The sequence below is a fragment of the Diadema antillarum genome, unplaced genomic scaffold, assembly GCF_040938485.1.
Source record: "Diadema antillarum isolate AM-2024a unplaced genomic scaffold, OU_Dant_1.0 scf00000046, whole genome shotgun sequence".
In the NCBI taxonomy this organism is placed as follows: domain Eukaryota; kingdom Metazoa; phylum Echinodermata; class Echinoidea; order Diadematoida; family Diadematidae; genus Diadema; species Diadema antillarum.
Genome location: NW_027270935.1, coordinates 173,404 through 189,681, shown reverse-complemented (window position 1 = coordinate 189,681; position 16,278 = coordinate 173,404). Strand labels below are relative to the sequence as shown.

The following is a 16,278-nucleotide window of genomic DNA, read 5'->3' as shown; positions in this document are numbered from 1 at the left end:
TGTACACACTTTGCATCATATGTTGCCACGTTGGTTGGTACATGACCTTTGTGTAAATCATAAGTAACCTTTCTCAGATACTTGAAGCTGAAGATCGCATGGGCTGCATACTACACTAATGGCTCTTGCTAAAATCAGTTGCCAGTATATTTTTAGTCTGTCAGAGACGTTTTGTCAAATATCGTGTTACAGAGTACTCTCATTTCAAAGTCTAGGCCCTAGGTCTGTATTTCAGTCTGGATGAATATTCATTACCAGTTATCTAGTGACAATGTGTGATGTCTATGGTTTTAGTGGCATGATGCTTATAAAGCTTGTGTTCGCTCTCACATCAGTGTGAGAGCCACCTTGTCATTCCAAGTTTGTTCCTTCTGACTCAGAGGCTCTGTATGTTTGTCTTCTCTGGGGTCGAATGTCAGATCATAATATGCGCAAAGGAATTGGAAGCTGTTTCTTTTTTTTTTAAACCTCTCACTTCCAGTGCATGAGGGAGTTACTACCGAGGGCTGTGTTCAGTGTCCTTATTTTGATATCCATTAAATGTGTCAATCTTGTGCAGTATTATAACTAACTATTTGATTTCCCTCACCTTTTTTACAGGGTTCGAAATTGGCGATGGTCCGCTGGCCATTGGCCACCCAAAATCACGTCGGACTAGCTAGAAATCATAAAATTCTGAAGTTACTCGTCCGTCTGGCTAGCCATAATATTGCTTCAGTGTCAAAATTGATTCTAAGTAGTCCGCCTGGCTAGTTAAAAAAAAAGTTGAGTGCGACCCCTGTTTTACACTTCATAAATTATATACAATGTAAAGGAGTAAGTTGTCTTGCCATTTATCATCAGTTAAAAGCAGGACCTTAACTCCAATGACTAGTACAGCTTCCTTGTGTTTGTCTGTCAGTGATATTTTAACTGTGGTTACTTCATTTTAGGCAATTTATGAAGTGAAGAAACCATTATGCATGTAACCTTTAACTGAAAATGATGAGGTAAAAAGTACCTCGTAGTGTGTTAAACTGTTGTATGTGAGGCGGTGCTGCAATTAAGAAGTGAAGAGGTTTTAAAGATACACAAGCATTCCCTGTAGAAATGACAGTTGAATATTTTTGTAAACTGATGTAATGTGACATGTGATTCTTTATATATCCGTCAGGTTAGTTACACAGAGACTTTTTGTGTGATTTTGTTTGTTTGTTTGTTTGTGCAATGGAATCAAGCGCCCTAAAACAAAAAGTAGTGCGGGAATATACTCATATCCTCTGAAGGTGTCTTGAAAGTCAAATGCTTCGTTGAAATGGCAAACAGACGTCTGTTCATTGCTACCCTACATATGGCAGTTTGTTAGAGCAAACCCATCCCCAGCTGACAGTGGACTTGGTACTAGTAACAAGCAATGCAGGGTCAGTGATATTCATCATACTGCCCTGCATTGGCTGGCAACATTTTTAGGCTAGCAATATTTTGGGGGCATTTTCCTGTTTTTGATAAGAAAATGCACCCTAGTTCAATGCCCGTTTTTTTCCAAATGTATGGGTATTTGAATAACTTCTGTACAGTCAAGTTTATCAGGTCATTGGCCTTTTTTTCTTTTTCTTTTTTTTCAAGTGTACAATCAATTGCAAGTTTGTTCATTGATCAACCTATGTTTTCCCCGTTCGATATACTGTACGTTCGTAGTTGCAATGAATTAAAGATTGGTGTCCAAGTGAGTCAAAGCCCAACCAAGTGTCAAATAAACAAACGTACAATCAGTTGCATGTTTTTGTAATGCAAATTCTGGCAGTCTCATTGATGAATGCATGGGTACCATGTTATACTACATTGTATCAAACATCAACTTCTTTGAAAGGATCAGGAAAATGCAAAATATCCAGTTTAAGCCAAAAGCCATCTTCTGTATTGGGCAAGCATGACCACATAAGAGTAAAATGGAGCAAAGGCTGTAGCAGGTTGCATGGAGCATTACCAACATGTGCAGCCTCTATGTTCCTGTAGTCCACTTCAGGAGTATTATGATGTCATGAATTTGCATCTGTATGGTGAGCTAGCTCTTCTCAAACACTGAAATGGACGTGCAAGTTGAAAGGAGACTGAATTTATCATAAAATGTTTCAGTTTCAAGACTTCCAAATCATTCTATGTGCAATGACGGTGTGCAAAACTCAAATTTAAATATTGTAGCATGTGTATATAATTTATCATTTTGTTGATGTATTTCATGTCGCAAGGAAGTATCATTGAGGGCCATCGGACAAAGTACTTTGGAACACTTACAATGTACAATAGTATTTACAACTGATATTGCAGCAGAGATGAAACAGCCAATCAGCAGTGATCTCAGAATTTGTTGCCATGGTAACTGCAGATGTAACTTACAATGACTGCAATTCTTTTTATGGGCATTGCTCCTATTTTACAGCTCAGCAAAGTAGTTCATGTACATTGTTTAAAAAAAATAATAAAATGTTGAACGAGTTATATCCAGGTACTGAATACAATCATCTAGATGTATTTAAATTATATGCAGTACAGATAATCTTTCATTCCACATAGTGCCATAAAATGAATATTGATGTTTACATGTTTACTGTATTATAAGATATTACATTGTACTACATTTGCAGTCTTTATTGCCAAGCAAGGGTAATTATTTTTGCTATTAACAGAGACTCCAACCCTCCCGTTTTCGACGGGAGATCTCCCGCCGAAATCCCTCTTTTGCAAAATCTCCCGTTCTCCCGCTTGAGATTTAATTTCTCCCGCCCTGGCTCTGTGTCTCCCGCTTGAAATGATTACTTACTTGATATCATTGTATGTTGAAAAAATAAGCCTTAGATAGCACGAGAGAGCATCTAGAACCCAAGAGCAAGGAACTTCGCACACATCAAATTGGAGTCTCCCGTTTGCTAGGGGTTTCAGGCGGGAGAATCTCCCGATCAGGTGATTGGGGTTGGAGTCTCTGTATTAACCAGAGCAGCATTTGAATGCAATTTCCTCCACAGTGCATGTATGTTATGTGTTGTTAGAGAGCATTGACAGTGAGTGACAAACTATTTTACAAACCATAAATTCTCATTATTGTTGTTGTCGTTATGATTATGATTATTATTAGATTGTATTGTTATTTTTTGGGCAGGGCTTCAGTGAGCTGGGACAAACATCACCATCTTGCCTTGTTAGCTTTGATGTGTTGTTTAGAAAGGCATCTAGGGTTCTGCTGTGTTGAAAAGGCGACATTAGCCAGGAAAGTTGTTGACATCCGTGTTATGTTTTTTTTTTTTTTTTTTCTGTGGGCTCCTCAACCTGTAAAATCATGCCTGCTGACCTCATATAACATTGACTGCATGTCAACACCATTGACACAAATATATAATATGGTCAATTAAGGTCCTCTATTTCAAGTATACTTGAGTGACCCGCATCTTGTCATAGTTCATGTTTATGCATGTTTAAATCATACTACGTCACTGAAATTCTATGAAATCTCACTCACATAAAGGAAAAATGCCGAAGATTCCAATGGAACTACAAGTTCAATGATTGATACTGGAAATTTGCAGCTATCATCTTCAAACGCAAACGATGCGGAATAGTTGCACGCTAAGGAAGGGGCCCACACCTCGCCACCCTGCGCTCCCATAGACAAAGCATGTAAAAGATGTGTGCAGGTGGCCGTGATGATACCGACGATAACATGTATTCCCTATATAAATTTCATATTTTCAAGAAAAACTCTTCAGTTTTCACCTCAATTTGCTTGGTTGTGGCGACCCAGCAAAGTTTCATGTGTACTAAACATAGTCACTGGCATATATTTTTGTTTAGTATAGCCAATTTTACGCAGGGTGACGATATTAGGGCCCCTGACGAGGTGCGGGTACCTCACTATACCGCTACAATTATACAATGTACACTCAATGTACAATGTACCATAGTACATTCTGTGGTGTATGTTTGAGCAGATAAATTCCCATCTCCTTCAGTCCTCACAGCCTTAAATTGTATACTTTCATTTTTCAATACAGTTATTACAGAATAATCTATTTGTGGTTGCCAAACCAATTTATGGATTATCTTGTCTTTCTTTCTTTCATTTTTATAACTCTTGACAAATTAGCTTTTTGTTGGTCATACATTTTTACAAAGTTGTCTTATGTTCTGCATTCTGCATGAAGAAGCCAACATCAAAGAACTATTATGATCCATGTGTTCATGTCAAAATCTGTCTCGTGATGAACTCAAAGTTCAAATCAAGTGTGATATATCCACAAAAGTGAATACATGTATTGCTATTATATTAATTGTATTTCGAGTAATATATGTACGTACAGATATAAATGCAAATATATATATATATATATATATATATATATATATATATGCTTGTTTATGTTGATGTGCAGCTTCTGCATTCAGATATGCAATAAACAAGACACAAACTTATTAAAGCTCTTCATTTTGTCGCTGATTAATTAAAAGAGATTGCATGAATCCGTTTCAAAGTCCTGGTATCATGTGATATTTTTGATCCCAAAGGGCTGAGTCATGTGATTTGTGTGAGTCACTGGTTTGTGCATGGTCTTTGCATGGAAATTACAGCTGACTGGAGTTTGCCACAAATGCTCATGTGATGGAAATGTCATAAGATTTAATTCATGGCCAAACATTGTTTGTGAGAATTTGCATAAGAGAACATACTTTATTTCACAAGAAGTTTCATTAATGGCTACTGTTCTCAAGTATTCACGACATTAAGGACTGTACATGAGCCCTGAATGAAACTTTGTGCAAAATAAGATTCACTCACAAAGACTATGAATGCATCAGTTACTACATTGTACCAGCAATGGGTTGTGTTAAAATGCTTATTTTAATGTGATACAATTTCTCTCGTCGAGATTACATTTCAGATCTTAAAAACAAATAACTTAAAATACAGTGTATGTACATGTTCTCTCGTTTACTTTCACAAAACGTAATAGGTTACGAGAGATACAATGTCAACACTACATGGCCTTGACCACAGTGTTCATTTGTTTGGCACACACACACACACACACACACACACACACACACACACACAAACATCAGTAGAGTTCTACAAAAAACACACACTTACATTACAGTACTACAAAAAACACACACACATACATGAAGATGAATTTGATGGGTTTTTTTTTAACATCTGCATACTGGGCTGATCATTATCCTGGTTAAACCTTTAAGGAAAAAACTAAAGAGAGAAAGTACAGTATGAGCAGAAATGCTAGCCTTGAAAAAAGAGACAGAAAGTGGGACTTGTGTGTACAGCACTGCACATTCTCAAAGTGAATTCTAGACTTTCACTCTTTGTATGGTAAAGGGAAACACTTCTCCAAGTTGGCTGGAATGAAAAAATGGAGTGAGAATGTAGAGGCCAAACAGTGAAGGCATTACTGAATCACAGGAAAACGAAAAATTATGGAAGGAGGGTCACATAAATTTCGTGTGTCTACCCAGTCAAGAGAGAAATCTTGTTCACATTGCAATCCTGTAGTATGTGCAACAAAATTGGAAAAATAAGGTCATACATGTTGCAATCAAAATGATCAAGGCACAGGTACATGTACAAAAGCTTGTGTGTAGCATTCATTTAATGTTAGCACCGTCTTGTGCGCGTAGCAAATTTACCATTCATCATCAGTAGTAAATTCATCATTTCTGCCAGGTGAGAGAGCAAAATGCAATCATTTCATGCGTGTACTGGTGTTTTTTACACAAGCATGTTGTGTATATATAGTGTACATTTGTGCTGAATACAGGAGTGAAAGTGAATGTGCGTGCTTAAAGCTGATCTTTGTTCTGTCCGGTTATCTCTGGACATCAGATTCAGTGCCACTAGTGTGATGCCCTGTCTATTTGACTGCCCACTGTAAGCGCATTTCCCCACGCCCTGGCAGAATTCAACTCTGGCATCATTCACATCTAGGCAGATGCCCAAGTCTCTTCACTCATCTCTGAGCAGAACAGTGGCTAATAAAACCATTCAGTCATTACCTCTTGCTGCTGGAAGGGCAACATGCAAGTACGCCACACTATGTGCTCTCTTGAACAGTGGTCCTCTGAGCTGCTTTTATAACAATAAACATGCATCGACACAAAGTCTATTTGCTCCTCGGTGAATACAGCCACTGGAACTCAATGACGAGCCAAGGGTAGTGCATGCCACTGATGCTCAAGCTTTGACACATACCCTAATCATCTTGCGCCAAATGCTATGCTATTCTGTGCAGACATTGAAATCTCCCCAGTCTCTAATAAAAGGGATCCTGCACAGGTGACCGCTAGAAATTGAAGCTATTTGAAGAAGGCATCTGCTTGTGGGCAAGCTGTGTGCGCACAGCCCAGCGCAGGGCTTGGCGCTTCTTGTCGGACGGCACGACATAGGTGTTGGGCACATAGACTCTGGGCGTCAACCTTGGCTGTACCACTTCGTCCTTGTGCATCATGTGCTCCTGTGGTGGGGAGAGCCACATAGAGAGAATTACAGGGATCTGTAAATGCAATGCACAGGCCAAGAGCACTTCACACAGCTATAATCTTTCCATTCATTTTCAAAGGGAACACCATTAGTGTGTAAATTGGATTTCTCTGTCTCTCCTCTTTCCTGATCTTCTGAATTAAACTCACATGATTCATCACAAAAGATTATGGCATTGCAGCATGCCTCATTGGTACTGTACAAAGACAGACAAATGCATTAGTGCACCATAGAAGAGGCACAAAAGCAACTGTTCCCTATTCCTAAACTTAGACAAGTCCACCTTCATATACACGTGGATTGAGTGAATGCAGCAATATGAGTAGAACACATTAGTGAAAGTCTGGGGGGAAATGGACAATCCATTCAAAAGTTATGAATTTTTAAAGTATCTGCCCAGTCACTGCAGGATGAGAAGACTACTACAGTGTATGATGTCACAAGCATAGAACAATATCAGGAAAATATAAAGAGAATTTCACAAAATTTTATTTATTAGAAAAATCGCACATTTCCTTGACTTGTCACTGACATATGTTGAGGGTAATATCATCCCCCCCTGCCATCTGAAAGAGGCAAGTGTAGTGTTCTTTTATCATGTGAGAAAAGTGAAAATATGTTGAATTTTCTTTAGTATTTTCTGCACATTATTTTACTCATGTGACATCACAAGCTGCAATAGTCTTCTAATCCAGCAGTGACTGAGCAGAAACTTCAAAAATTTGTAACTTTTGAATGGATTGTCCAATTTTCCTCAAACTCTCACTGATGTGGTCTACTAATACTGCTGCATTCATCCAATCCACATGACTATGAAGGTGAACTTGTCCTTTAAGGTTACACAGTAACACAGCATCCTGTAGGAGCAGGGTTAGCTGCAGTGAGAAGTTGGCTTACCCTCACATTCCACCTCAGTTCCTTGTGCTTCTTCTCGCCAGGAGCTTTCTGGGAGCTCCACTGAGCCCGGTACATCTGATGCCTGCACAGGCAACAAAAAAGGGATTTATCTTTACATCACAACATCATAAAATCAATTAACATATTCCTTTTGTTTGCTTTAATTTGTCTGAAGAGCTAGTATAGTACAGAAACAGATTTGGGCTGTGGGATACTAATTTGAGAAACCAGTGAAGCACATATTAAAAAACAAAACAAAACAAAACAAACAAACAAAAACAAAAAAACAAACAAAACAAAACAAAGCAAAACATGTCTAGGCCAGAACAACATTACATTAACGTTACCACAGTTACCAATTGCATTACATACAAAGTTGCCTTTACAATAAAAGTAGTACAGTTGTATGTCAAACAACAAACAAGCTTTACCAAGCTTAACAAGCTTTTGTCAATTGAATGTTAAGCTGCCTTTCAAAAAAACAAAAAAAAATAATGCGAGTTGAACCGACAACTGCTAAAGTTAACAAAAAGATAAATACCATTGCAAAGTGGTATTCAAGCAAGGAACTGACTCTTATTCTGTCAAGGCAAAAAAGTGACACATTCTGAGCTCAAAAGAAATTAACTCTGAACACACAGACGGCACGACTGAGAGTGCACATCTAAAAAAAGGCTCAGCTTATCTGCAACAAACAGTGTGAGAATGCAAAAAAAAAAAAGAAAAGATGTGCAGAATAAAAAAGAAAGAAAAGATGATGGTAACTGACCTTGTCACTGGATCTGTCTTCTTATTGTGTTTCCATGTTTGGCTGGCACTTGATGGTCGTATAACTACAAGAGGAAATCCATATTTAAAGGAGACAAAACATGGATATGTCAAATAACTGTGCACATTCAAATTCACTCACAGTGAGAACTCCTTAATCCTTTCTCATATTTCCATCCATAAAAGGGACTTATTAAGAGATGCCACAGTAAAAGTGTGGAAGTGTTTTCATGACATGGTGTCAAGGAAAATAGTTCTCCTTGACACATGGTGTCAAGGAGAACTATTTCCTGTGACACCTGGCACCTATTATTGATAAGATATTGACTGGCCAGTACAGATTTGGCATCCCATGTGTGTCAGAGCATTTCTTGCAAGGTACAAGGTATTTCCAAACCGGGACATTCAGAACTGCAGAGAAAATATTTCTATGCATGAGAAAGAGAGTGCGAAGGGAGGAGAGAGGCATGATTTATCAGACTAATTCTACCATCACTATTCACAATTTGATCTATGAAACCTTATCATTGTATAATCTTTCTTGTATGAGGCAATTGTCCATCTTTTGGTATTCAAAATTTCATAGGCAATCACAAGCTGTTTCTATTTTACTTCCACTAATGCTGTCATAGAGTTTCATCCTGCTATCTTGCATCAAAACTGAAGTTTACTTCTTTTTGGAATGAACAATCATGACAATAATTTTTCATATGGCATAATTTGTTCTACTGATCTTATATTTCACCACATACACACAAAAGAGGAAATTAACTCAATATGCTGTCAATACTTAATGGCAAGATGCAACTCTTAAAGGTGTAGACTGATATGCTTCTCTACAGCCGCAGAACGCTTGATCAACTGTATACCTCATTATTTGGCTCTTTTCATTTCCAAGACTTTTACGGAAGATTACAACTACTGTGACAGCAACTGCCCTCATTATCCACAACCATTTGACTACCATCTAACACTGATATGTCACATGCAATATTTGAAGAACCTGTTGATAAGAAATGAGTGCTCCAATTGGCAGTAGCATGCATACTGGTATAGAATTGTGCAACATCTGAACTTTCGTAGGAGTATTTCCCTTAACATTTCTGTGCTAAAGTATTGGCACATTTCTATACTCTTGCAGCTTCATAATTACATACTTGGATCTAAAGGAAGTGTGGGCAAAACAGAAGATTCTCATTGCTTTGGCATAGGGACAGTGTATCATCAATAGTAATTCACATAAACCATTTAGACTACAACACTTTCAAACTTTGACTACAACCAAAACTTACATGAACGAGGGAGATGAGGTTTGTAAACACTTTCTTCATCACCAGCAGGCCTGTGTGAGTACTGTTGACAGTTGAAAACAATCAGTAATGTTTGCTTTAAAACAAAATATCACTGAACGTGACAAAGTCATGATTCCCCATGATTGATGAAGGAATGATATACGGAAAAGATTAGATTAACCAATTTTGAGGCATTCACATCAAATAACATAATAAACAGATACATGTATGTGCCAGCAGATTTCATGTCTCAAGAAATATAGCCTCTCTAAGTAAAATGACATTCCGTGCAAGGTGATTATGCATCTTTGAGGAGGAGTTTGTCTTTTGTCACTCAATTCTTTATGCAAGGACAACATACACTGTCTCTATCAATGAGTGAGTTATGTATACACCCACTGGAAAGAAACACTCTACCTTGGTTTCAAAAAATATAAAAAAGGAACAAAAATATCATCTACATTCATGACAATTAGCATAGATAAGATGTTCTGAGGCAAAGCAGTCAAAATGGATAAGATACTGGGGTAAAAACAATGGCTTACCAAGCCCTGTGAAGTGTTGCTTCTACCTATATGACGCCTGAAGCTGTCGAGACCAACACTAGATGTTTCCGAATCGACTTCGTCGTCACGAAGAGGAAGGCGCTGCAAACCCTCATTCAAGTAAGAGATATCTGCTTTTTAAAGGAGAGCAAAAAGAACAGTTTACCAACAATGATCAATTTTTGAACAGACTGAGAAAGCCTCTCTATCTGCAGGGATGGAAACTTGCTACAGTACTGATGCCAAGCCAACACACAACAACAACTACCACAATATACTACCCAGTTTACATGGTGCATGCATTTTCACTTGCATATTACTCCATATTTGGTGATTTGGTGTAGTCCTGATGCATTTAATAATTCTTCCACTTTCAGTACTGCTGTTGGTACGTTATAACCCCATCAAATGCATGACACAAAGATTAATGACTTCGGTGTAAGTGTTGCTTATTCTCAAACTACAATTGCTACTACTTCATCAATTTATTTTCAGTGGCTATATACATGTAAATTGTTATGCCTAAACATGCTAGGGTAGCAAAACAACATTTTGATTTAAAGTCATTCAAAGACAAAAGAGAGGAGAGAAAGAAATGCAAGGAAAGAGAAGAAAACAGCAGACTGTACCTGATTCACTCTCTGTCACAGATTCGTCAAACACATGGGAGACACCATCTCGTTTCCTGCACAATGATAGAATGTCAGCCAAAATGTAAAGGGCATAAGATGAAGAATACTTCACTCAGCAAAGCATTCCTCTACTCCAAAAGCCTGCCAGATGAGGATGTAGAGATGCATACAGAAATTGCACGACCATAGTGCTGCATGCCATCGTGATAGTGGATGCTTTGAATACGGATCACAAACTTGTCTACTTTAATGTACTTTAGCCCACTCTGATCAAGACTTCTAATATGGCTTATTCAGTCAATTATCATTATTGTCATAATCAGTTTTACTGACCGCGAGTAGTATGGGCATTTGATATCTACATAAAACAATCACTTTGCACTAGCAGCAAACAAACAGAAGATGCTAGCTCAAAAATGTGACACATATGAGATAAGATAACCCTGGCATTCACTGTCTACTGAAACATATTCTTACCTGACTACTTTCCTCTTCAGCATAATTCGTTTTTCTGCAGGCTTTGCTTCTCTCCTCTGGTATGAATTATACACATTGGGGTCAATGACCTGTGGTGACACTGCCCTTCTTTCTGAGTGGGCTGCCGGCTTTACACCTCTCATGTGACCAGGAAATGGCGCAGTCCTGTTTTCCTGGTCAAGGCTGGATTGTGCAGGTTTAGTCTACACGCAGGGAATGGACCAAGCAACAGACAAAAATCGAAGAGATTGTAGTGAGACCAAACTTTATTTTCTCCAAGTGTGTTTCAGATATTGACAATGAGAAAGCTATGATGACCAAACTTCAACTCTGTGCTTTATTTGTCTGCCATTACAGGTTGCTGAACTTCCAGGAACACATCTTGATATATTTGTACATTTTTGAAGAACATCTCAAATCATTTAGTGGAATGCAAACACAGCGGCTGTAATATTTATATGTTTTCAAGTGAGGATCCTGTTCAAAAAAGCTATGGTATAACACCATTTTGACTATCCTCTTGTTCCAAAACTGAAATGTCCAAATTCAAATACTGTATGTGGTGTGTAAGGGGTACCAGATAGATCAACCTTTAAACTGTAAAAAACGTTTTTCATCTGTTCCCTTGTTTCTAACCTGTTTCTTCCTTTCCTTTCTCTCTTTCTTCCTAGTTTACTCCCTCTCTGAAAAACATGTGACTTGTCATACTGACACCATGCACAGAATCAACACAGGCTTTGATTTTTTGACATGGCAATGTTCATGAAGCCGAGATCTACTCACCCGAGCTGCTGATGAAGTGGTTTGTCTGTATGTCTGTGGTTGTGCGTCACTGTCCTGTGATATCTCTTCACCAGTTGTGTCATTAGCATCAGTTAAATCTGAGTAGCAAAAATAACCAACCAAAAACAAAACACTCTATTCATATTGTCAGACAGTCTACCAGAACATGGAATCATGGTGCAGTCCCCCCTTCTTTTTCACAATATGTGAAGCAATGACAAAATGTCATGTCATCTTGAACTTACTTGAAGCTTGTCAGAATATTTTGTTTTCCTATTTCCAAATATGTCTCCCTCAATATTCACTGGAGAATCTGTGGTAAGTTTTGAACAAATTCCAGATTACATTAAATGTAATCACAAAAGCACAGAATAAATAGGGGGTAGATGGAGATATATAGCATTCTCCTGTTGTTTAGCATTTAAATAACCAACAGAAACAAAAATAATTGATAATAAGTGATAATTCAGAGTATAGTCAGAAATGATCTCTTCCCAATCTCTTGTACTGCATTATTCATCTCCCTAAATAGGTGTTTGGATTTTATAGACAATGACTAGTCAGACTGGAACTCAGCACAATTACATCACAGCAATCATTTGCACTTACCCACATCAGAATAGTCAACTGGAGGTGGAGGTAATTTGTCCTGATCAATCAACTTCTCCAGGTCTGTTATTGACAAAAAAGAAAAGAAAGAAGAAGAATGTTTACACAAAGGGTGTGCTAGACAGGGATTGCACATCTGTGTAAAGATGCACATAAGAAAGTGAAAGACACACAATGCACATTCAAAACTAAATGAAGGGAAACACTGTAGCCTGACAGTTGGTAGGAAAACAGAATGTCAAACAAACTGTTTTCTTTCAAGCTTTACGAAACAGAAGTGTGAGAATAAAGGAACTGACTCAATATACGAAGAGTAAATTTAGGCTATGCAGTGTTTTGCTATGCCGTTCATACCTCTTGAAAATTGTGCTATATGGTGAGCTGGCACATCACGATAGCCCAGAAGCTGCAACTGGTGTTTGATGTCACCTTCAGTGAAAACTAAGTCAGCCATTGTACCACCTCTTGGTAGGAAAACTATAAAATATAACAAAGAAGGACAATGACAGAAAATGTTGTAAATACCGTATCAGACAGCTCTTAATATTAAACATTTCATGAATCATGTCTTGTCAAAAACTTCCTGCATGCAATGTCTATGAAACAATTAGGCAGATTAGCTGCTGTTAATAAGTTCTATTTCATAGATGTCCAGTGTGCACTGTATATCTAAATCATTGTTGCCAAAAATATTGGAAAGTCAACTTTAATGAAAAATGTTGTCTGCTCTTGACATCCCACACAAGTCCAGACGGGTACAAAACCTATGTCATGTGGTACGTGGAGCTGGAGTCACTACGCTACTGTGATCTCTTTGAAGTTAGTTTTAGCCATCAAATGATATGTGAATGTGATGACAGTCAACCTCGCCTAAGTCAAATCTAGTATTGCAGCAGGGACCAGCGAAAACACTTCGACTTAATGCCGTATCGTGTGGACGTGTACTAGAATCTAGCTGTAATTTGTAAATTACTGTGCTGTGTCGAGCGTTTCGTTTGCTATCCACCGACATGGAATTCATGGCATGGGACTATACGCATTGTACATTGCCATCACGACCATCGACCAGCAACTTAAAAACGACAACTATGCAATTTATGGCAATAATATAGTACTATCGAGCTATCGGAATAAATTCACATGAACGTAAATGGATGGCCAATCAATACACTCACAATATGGCTCTGACGACGGTACTTATAGACTTTCTAGATGCAACGACAGTCCCAGCCAGCTTCGGAGTTTTTAAAATTCTGCTAGCAAATTTCCGCTCACTCTGAACGAAGAGGGCAGCATACTGAGATCCCCTCCTCCCTCCGAGCTAGCTCCGTCCTCGATCCTCGGCCTCCTCCTCGAACATAACCCACCTCCTCCTTTTCCTCAGTGGCGGATCTACGGTGGCCGTGGTGGGGTAGGTGGTACAGTATAACCCCCACGGGCTCCTTTTCATGGGTGGAGGGTTCTTTTGTTTTGTCATGTGGTTCAGGGGGGTTCTCTCCCACCCCCACCCCCAAAGGAATGTGTCTTTTAGGTGTTGTTTTTTTTTTTGGGGGGGGGGGGTTGTTTGTTTGTTTGTTTGGATTTTGTTTCGTTTTTTGTTTTTTTTTTTTTGTTTTTTTTTTTTGCTTGCTTGTCAGCGGATTTGCAGAGAGAAGTGGCATCAAAATATGAGACCCGCTCTGCCAAAACCCGAAACTTCTCGGCAATTGTGATTTCGCGCTACAGCCCGAAAAAGGTCAAAAAGTGACCTCAGGGACCAAATTGACATTTTGGTATCATGTTGTACGGGAAATTTTCTAGTTTCTGATGATATCAACAACATGTCAAAATACAACCTACAAAATGTGAAATTTTGAAGAGAAAGGTGGGATGTCAATCTCAAAAATTGACCAAAATCTTACGTCTAAAGACCAAATCGCCTTTGCTTACGGCGAAAATGACTGTTCTTTTGGCGATCGTGTCTAAGATATTCTGCGTTGAACCCTGACACATTTGGTACCTACAGAAAGCTCTACCACTGCTTATTCCAAATTGAGTATATGAATATAAGAACGACCCAAGTCCATGGAAGACCATTTCGAGTAAACTTAAAAAAACTTCCTATCTTTTCTATTTGTCCAATGATATTCTATTTAACTGTGATGGGAAGGTAACATTGTATATACAAATTAACACATGACAATTAACATTTACATTAATTGTGGAGAGGCCATTTTGTGTGATGGACTTGGGTCGTTCCTTGATTCATATACATGATATTCTGCTATAGAGATGAGAGAAGGACGAGAGAGGGCGCTATAATATGAATGTAAGAATGACCCAAGTCCTTCATTCTTACATTCATAATTAATTTATTTTAGGCACTTTCGGGGGTAATTAGGATTTATCATTTATACACAAGATGAGTCCATGCATAAGCTACAATTTCCCATGTCAAACTGAATTTGGCCAAAAATTGGACTTGGGTCGTTCTTATATTCAAGTCTTCAATTATGTGAAGATTTTGTTGTTGTTGTTGTTGTTGTTGTTGTTGTTGTTGTTGTTGTTGTTGTTGCTGCTGCTGCTGCTGCTGCTGCTGTTGCTTGTCAGCTGATTTGGGGAGAGTAACTCCCTGTTTCTTATCCTTCCATTTTCATCCATCTTCCCTCCTCCACCTGATCCCCCTACTCTTAACCATCCTCTTCCTCTTCTCTATATTCTTTTCCTTAAAGAAATAAAAACAAACCATAACATAACTTTGCGTGAGGGTAATTCTTATGGGACATTCTGTATGGGGTGAAGTGGGAATTTGACATTAGTCTCTATGAAATAGGTGTCTATATCACTCCAATATAAAAAAAGAATACACATGGATATATACAATTTTAAATCTAAAGCATACATTATCTATGAGAATTAGGGTACAATGATGTAGATAGAAGATAGAACACACCCAAAGATAATGTGCTGCCCATGTCCATTCTGGCTTACAGATCAGGCATATGTTTGGTCCTTGAAGTGTCTTTTCCCCCCGCCCTTTTCCCCTCCTCCTCCTTCCTTTGCAACCATAACAATGAAAGAGCAAAATGATCAAATAGCACACTTAACAATTAACAAACAATAAAAAAAAAAACTTGATCATCAGCTAATAAACTGTGAAGAGGGCAGATTTAGTTTCATTCTCTAATTTGCGTGATACATGAATGTTCTAGTGACAATTAAGAAACCGACCATTTTTTTTTATTTATTTTGCCCTCTTCGGAACTTGGCTGTGAAGTTTTGATATTCAGTATTATTTTGTTCATTGTTTAATGTGTGTCTGATCATTTTTCTGTAATAATTGTTTTAGTATAGAGTACCATATTGCCTTTAAGTTGGGATAGGTCCTATCATATCATAGGCTGACCACTAATATTTGTTTTTGTTGTTATTGGTGCTAGTATCTATTTGTCTTTTCCTTTGTTTTTGTGTTTTTGTTGTCACAATTGTCACAGTTCATTCTGGTCTCGACCATATTTTTAAACAGGCCTTACATTGATTCTTCACAATGTCATACTTATCTGTAGATAGGCCTATCTCTAAAAGTAAAGAGAAATACATTGTAATTAATGCCTCCTGCAGTGTATTTACACACAAGAAGAATAAAAGAATAAGCGAAAAAACAAACAAACAAACAAACCCAGAAATGAACAACATCCCATCCATTATTACTTTATATACCTATCTCTCTAAAAGTAGAGAGAAATATATAATGAAGAGAAATATAATAGGCCTTG

At 38.0% G+C, this 16,278-nt stretch overlaps 1 protein-coding gene across 1 annotated transcript; it reads right to left on the bottom strand.

Annotated features, from left to right (window-relative positions):
• Positions 1-6,219: 6,219 nt before the first annotated feature.
• Positions 6,220-12,977, bottom strand: LOC139715319 (centriolar and ciliogenesis-associated protein HYLS1-like). The gene is made up of 10 exons (XM_071626896.1): positions 12,878-12,977; positions 12,524-12,586; positions 11,915-12,012; positions 11,132-11,334; positions 10,652-10,707; positions 10,023-10,153; positions 9,478-9,538; positions 8,187-8,250; positions 7,418-7,499; positions 6,220-6,494 (listed from the first exon to the last, which is right to left on the bottom strand). Exons 1-10 carry the CDS (start codon positions 12,975-12,977, stop codon positions 6,324-6,326), a joined length of 1,029 nt encoding a protein of 342 aa, XP_071482997.1. The 3' UTR covers positions 6,220-6,323.
• Positions 12,978-16,278: the final 3,301 nt, after the last annotated feature.

Bases quoted from the DNA above. Each gene is read 5' to 3' on its own strand.
- LOC139715319 (XM_071626896.1), bottom strand. From the start codon at position 12,977: ATGGCTGACTTAGTTTTCACTGAAGGTGACATCAAACACCAGTTGCAG. The intron at 9,539-10,022 runs GTAAGCCATTGT...AACTGTCAACAG, and splicing joins GCAACACTTCACAGGGCTTG to TACTCACACAGGCCTGCTGG. The intron at 8,251-9,477 runs GTAAGTTTTGGT...TTCCTCTTGTAG, and splicing joins ACCTCATCTCCCTCGTTCAT to TTATACGACCATCAAGTGCC.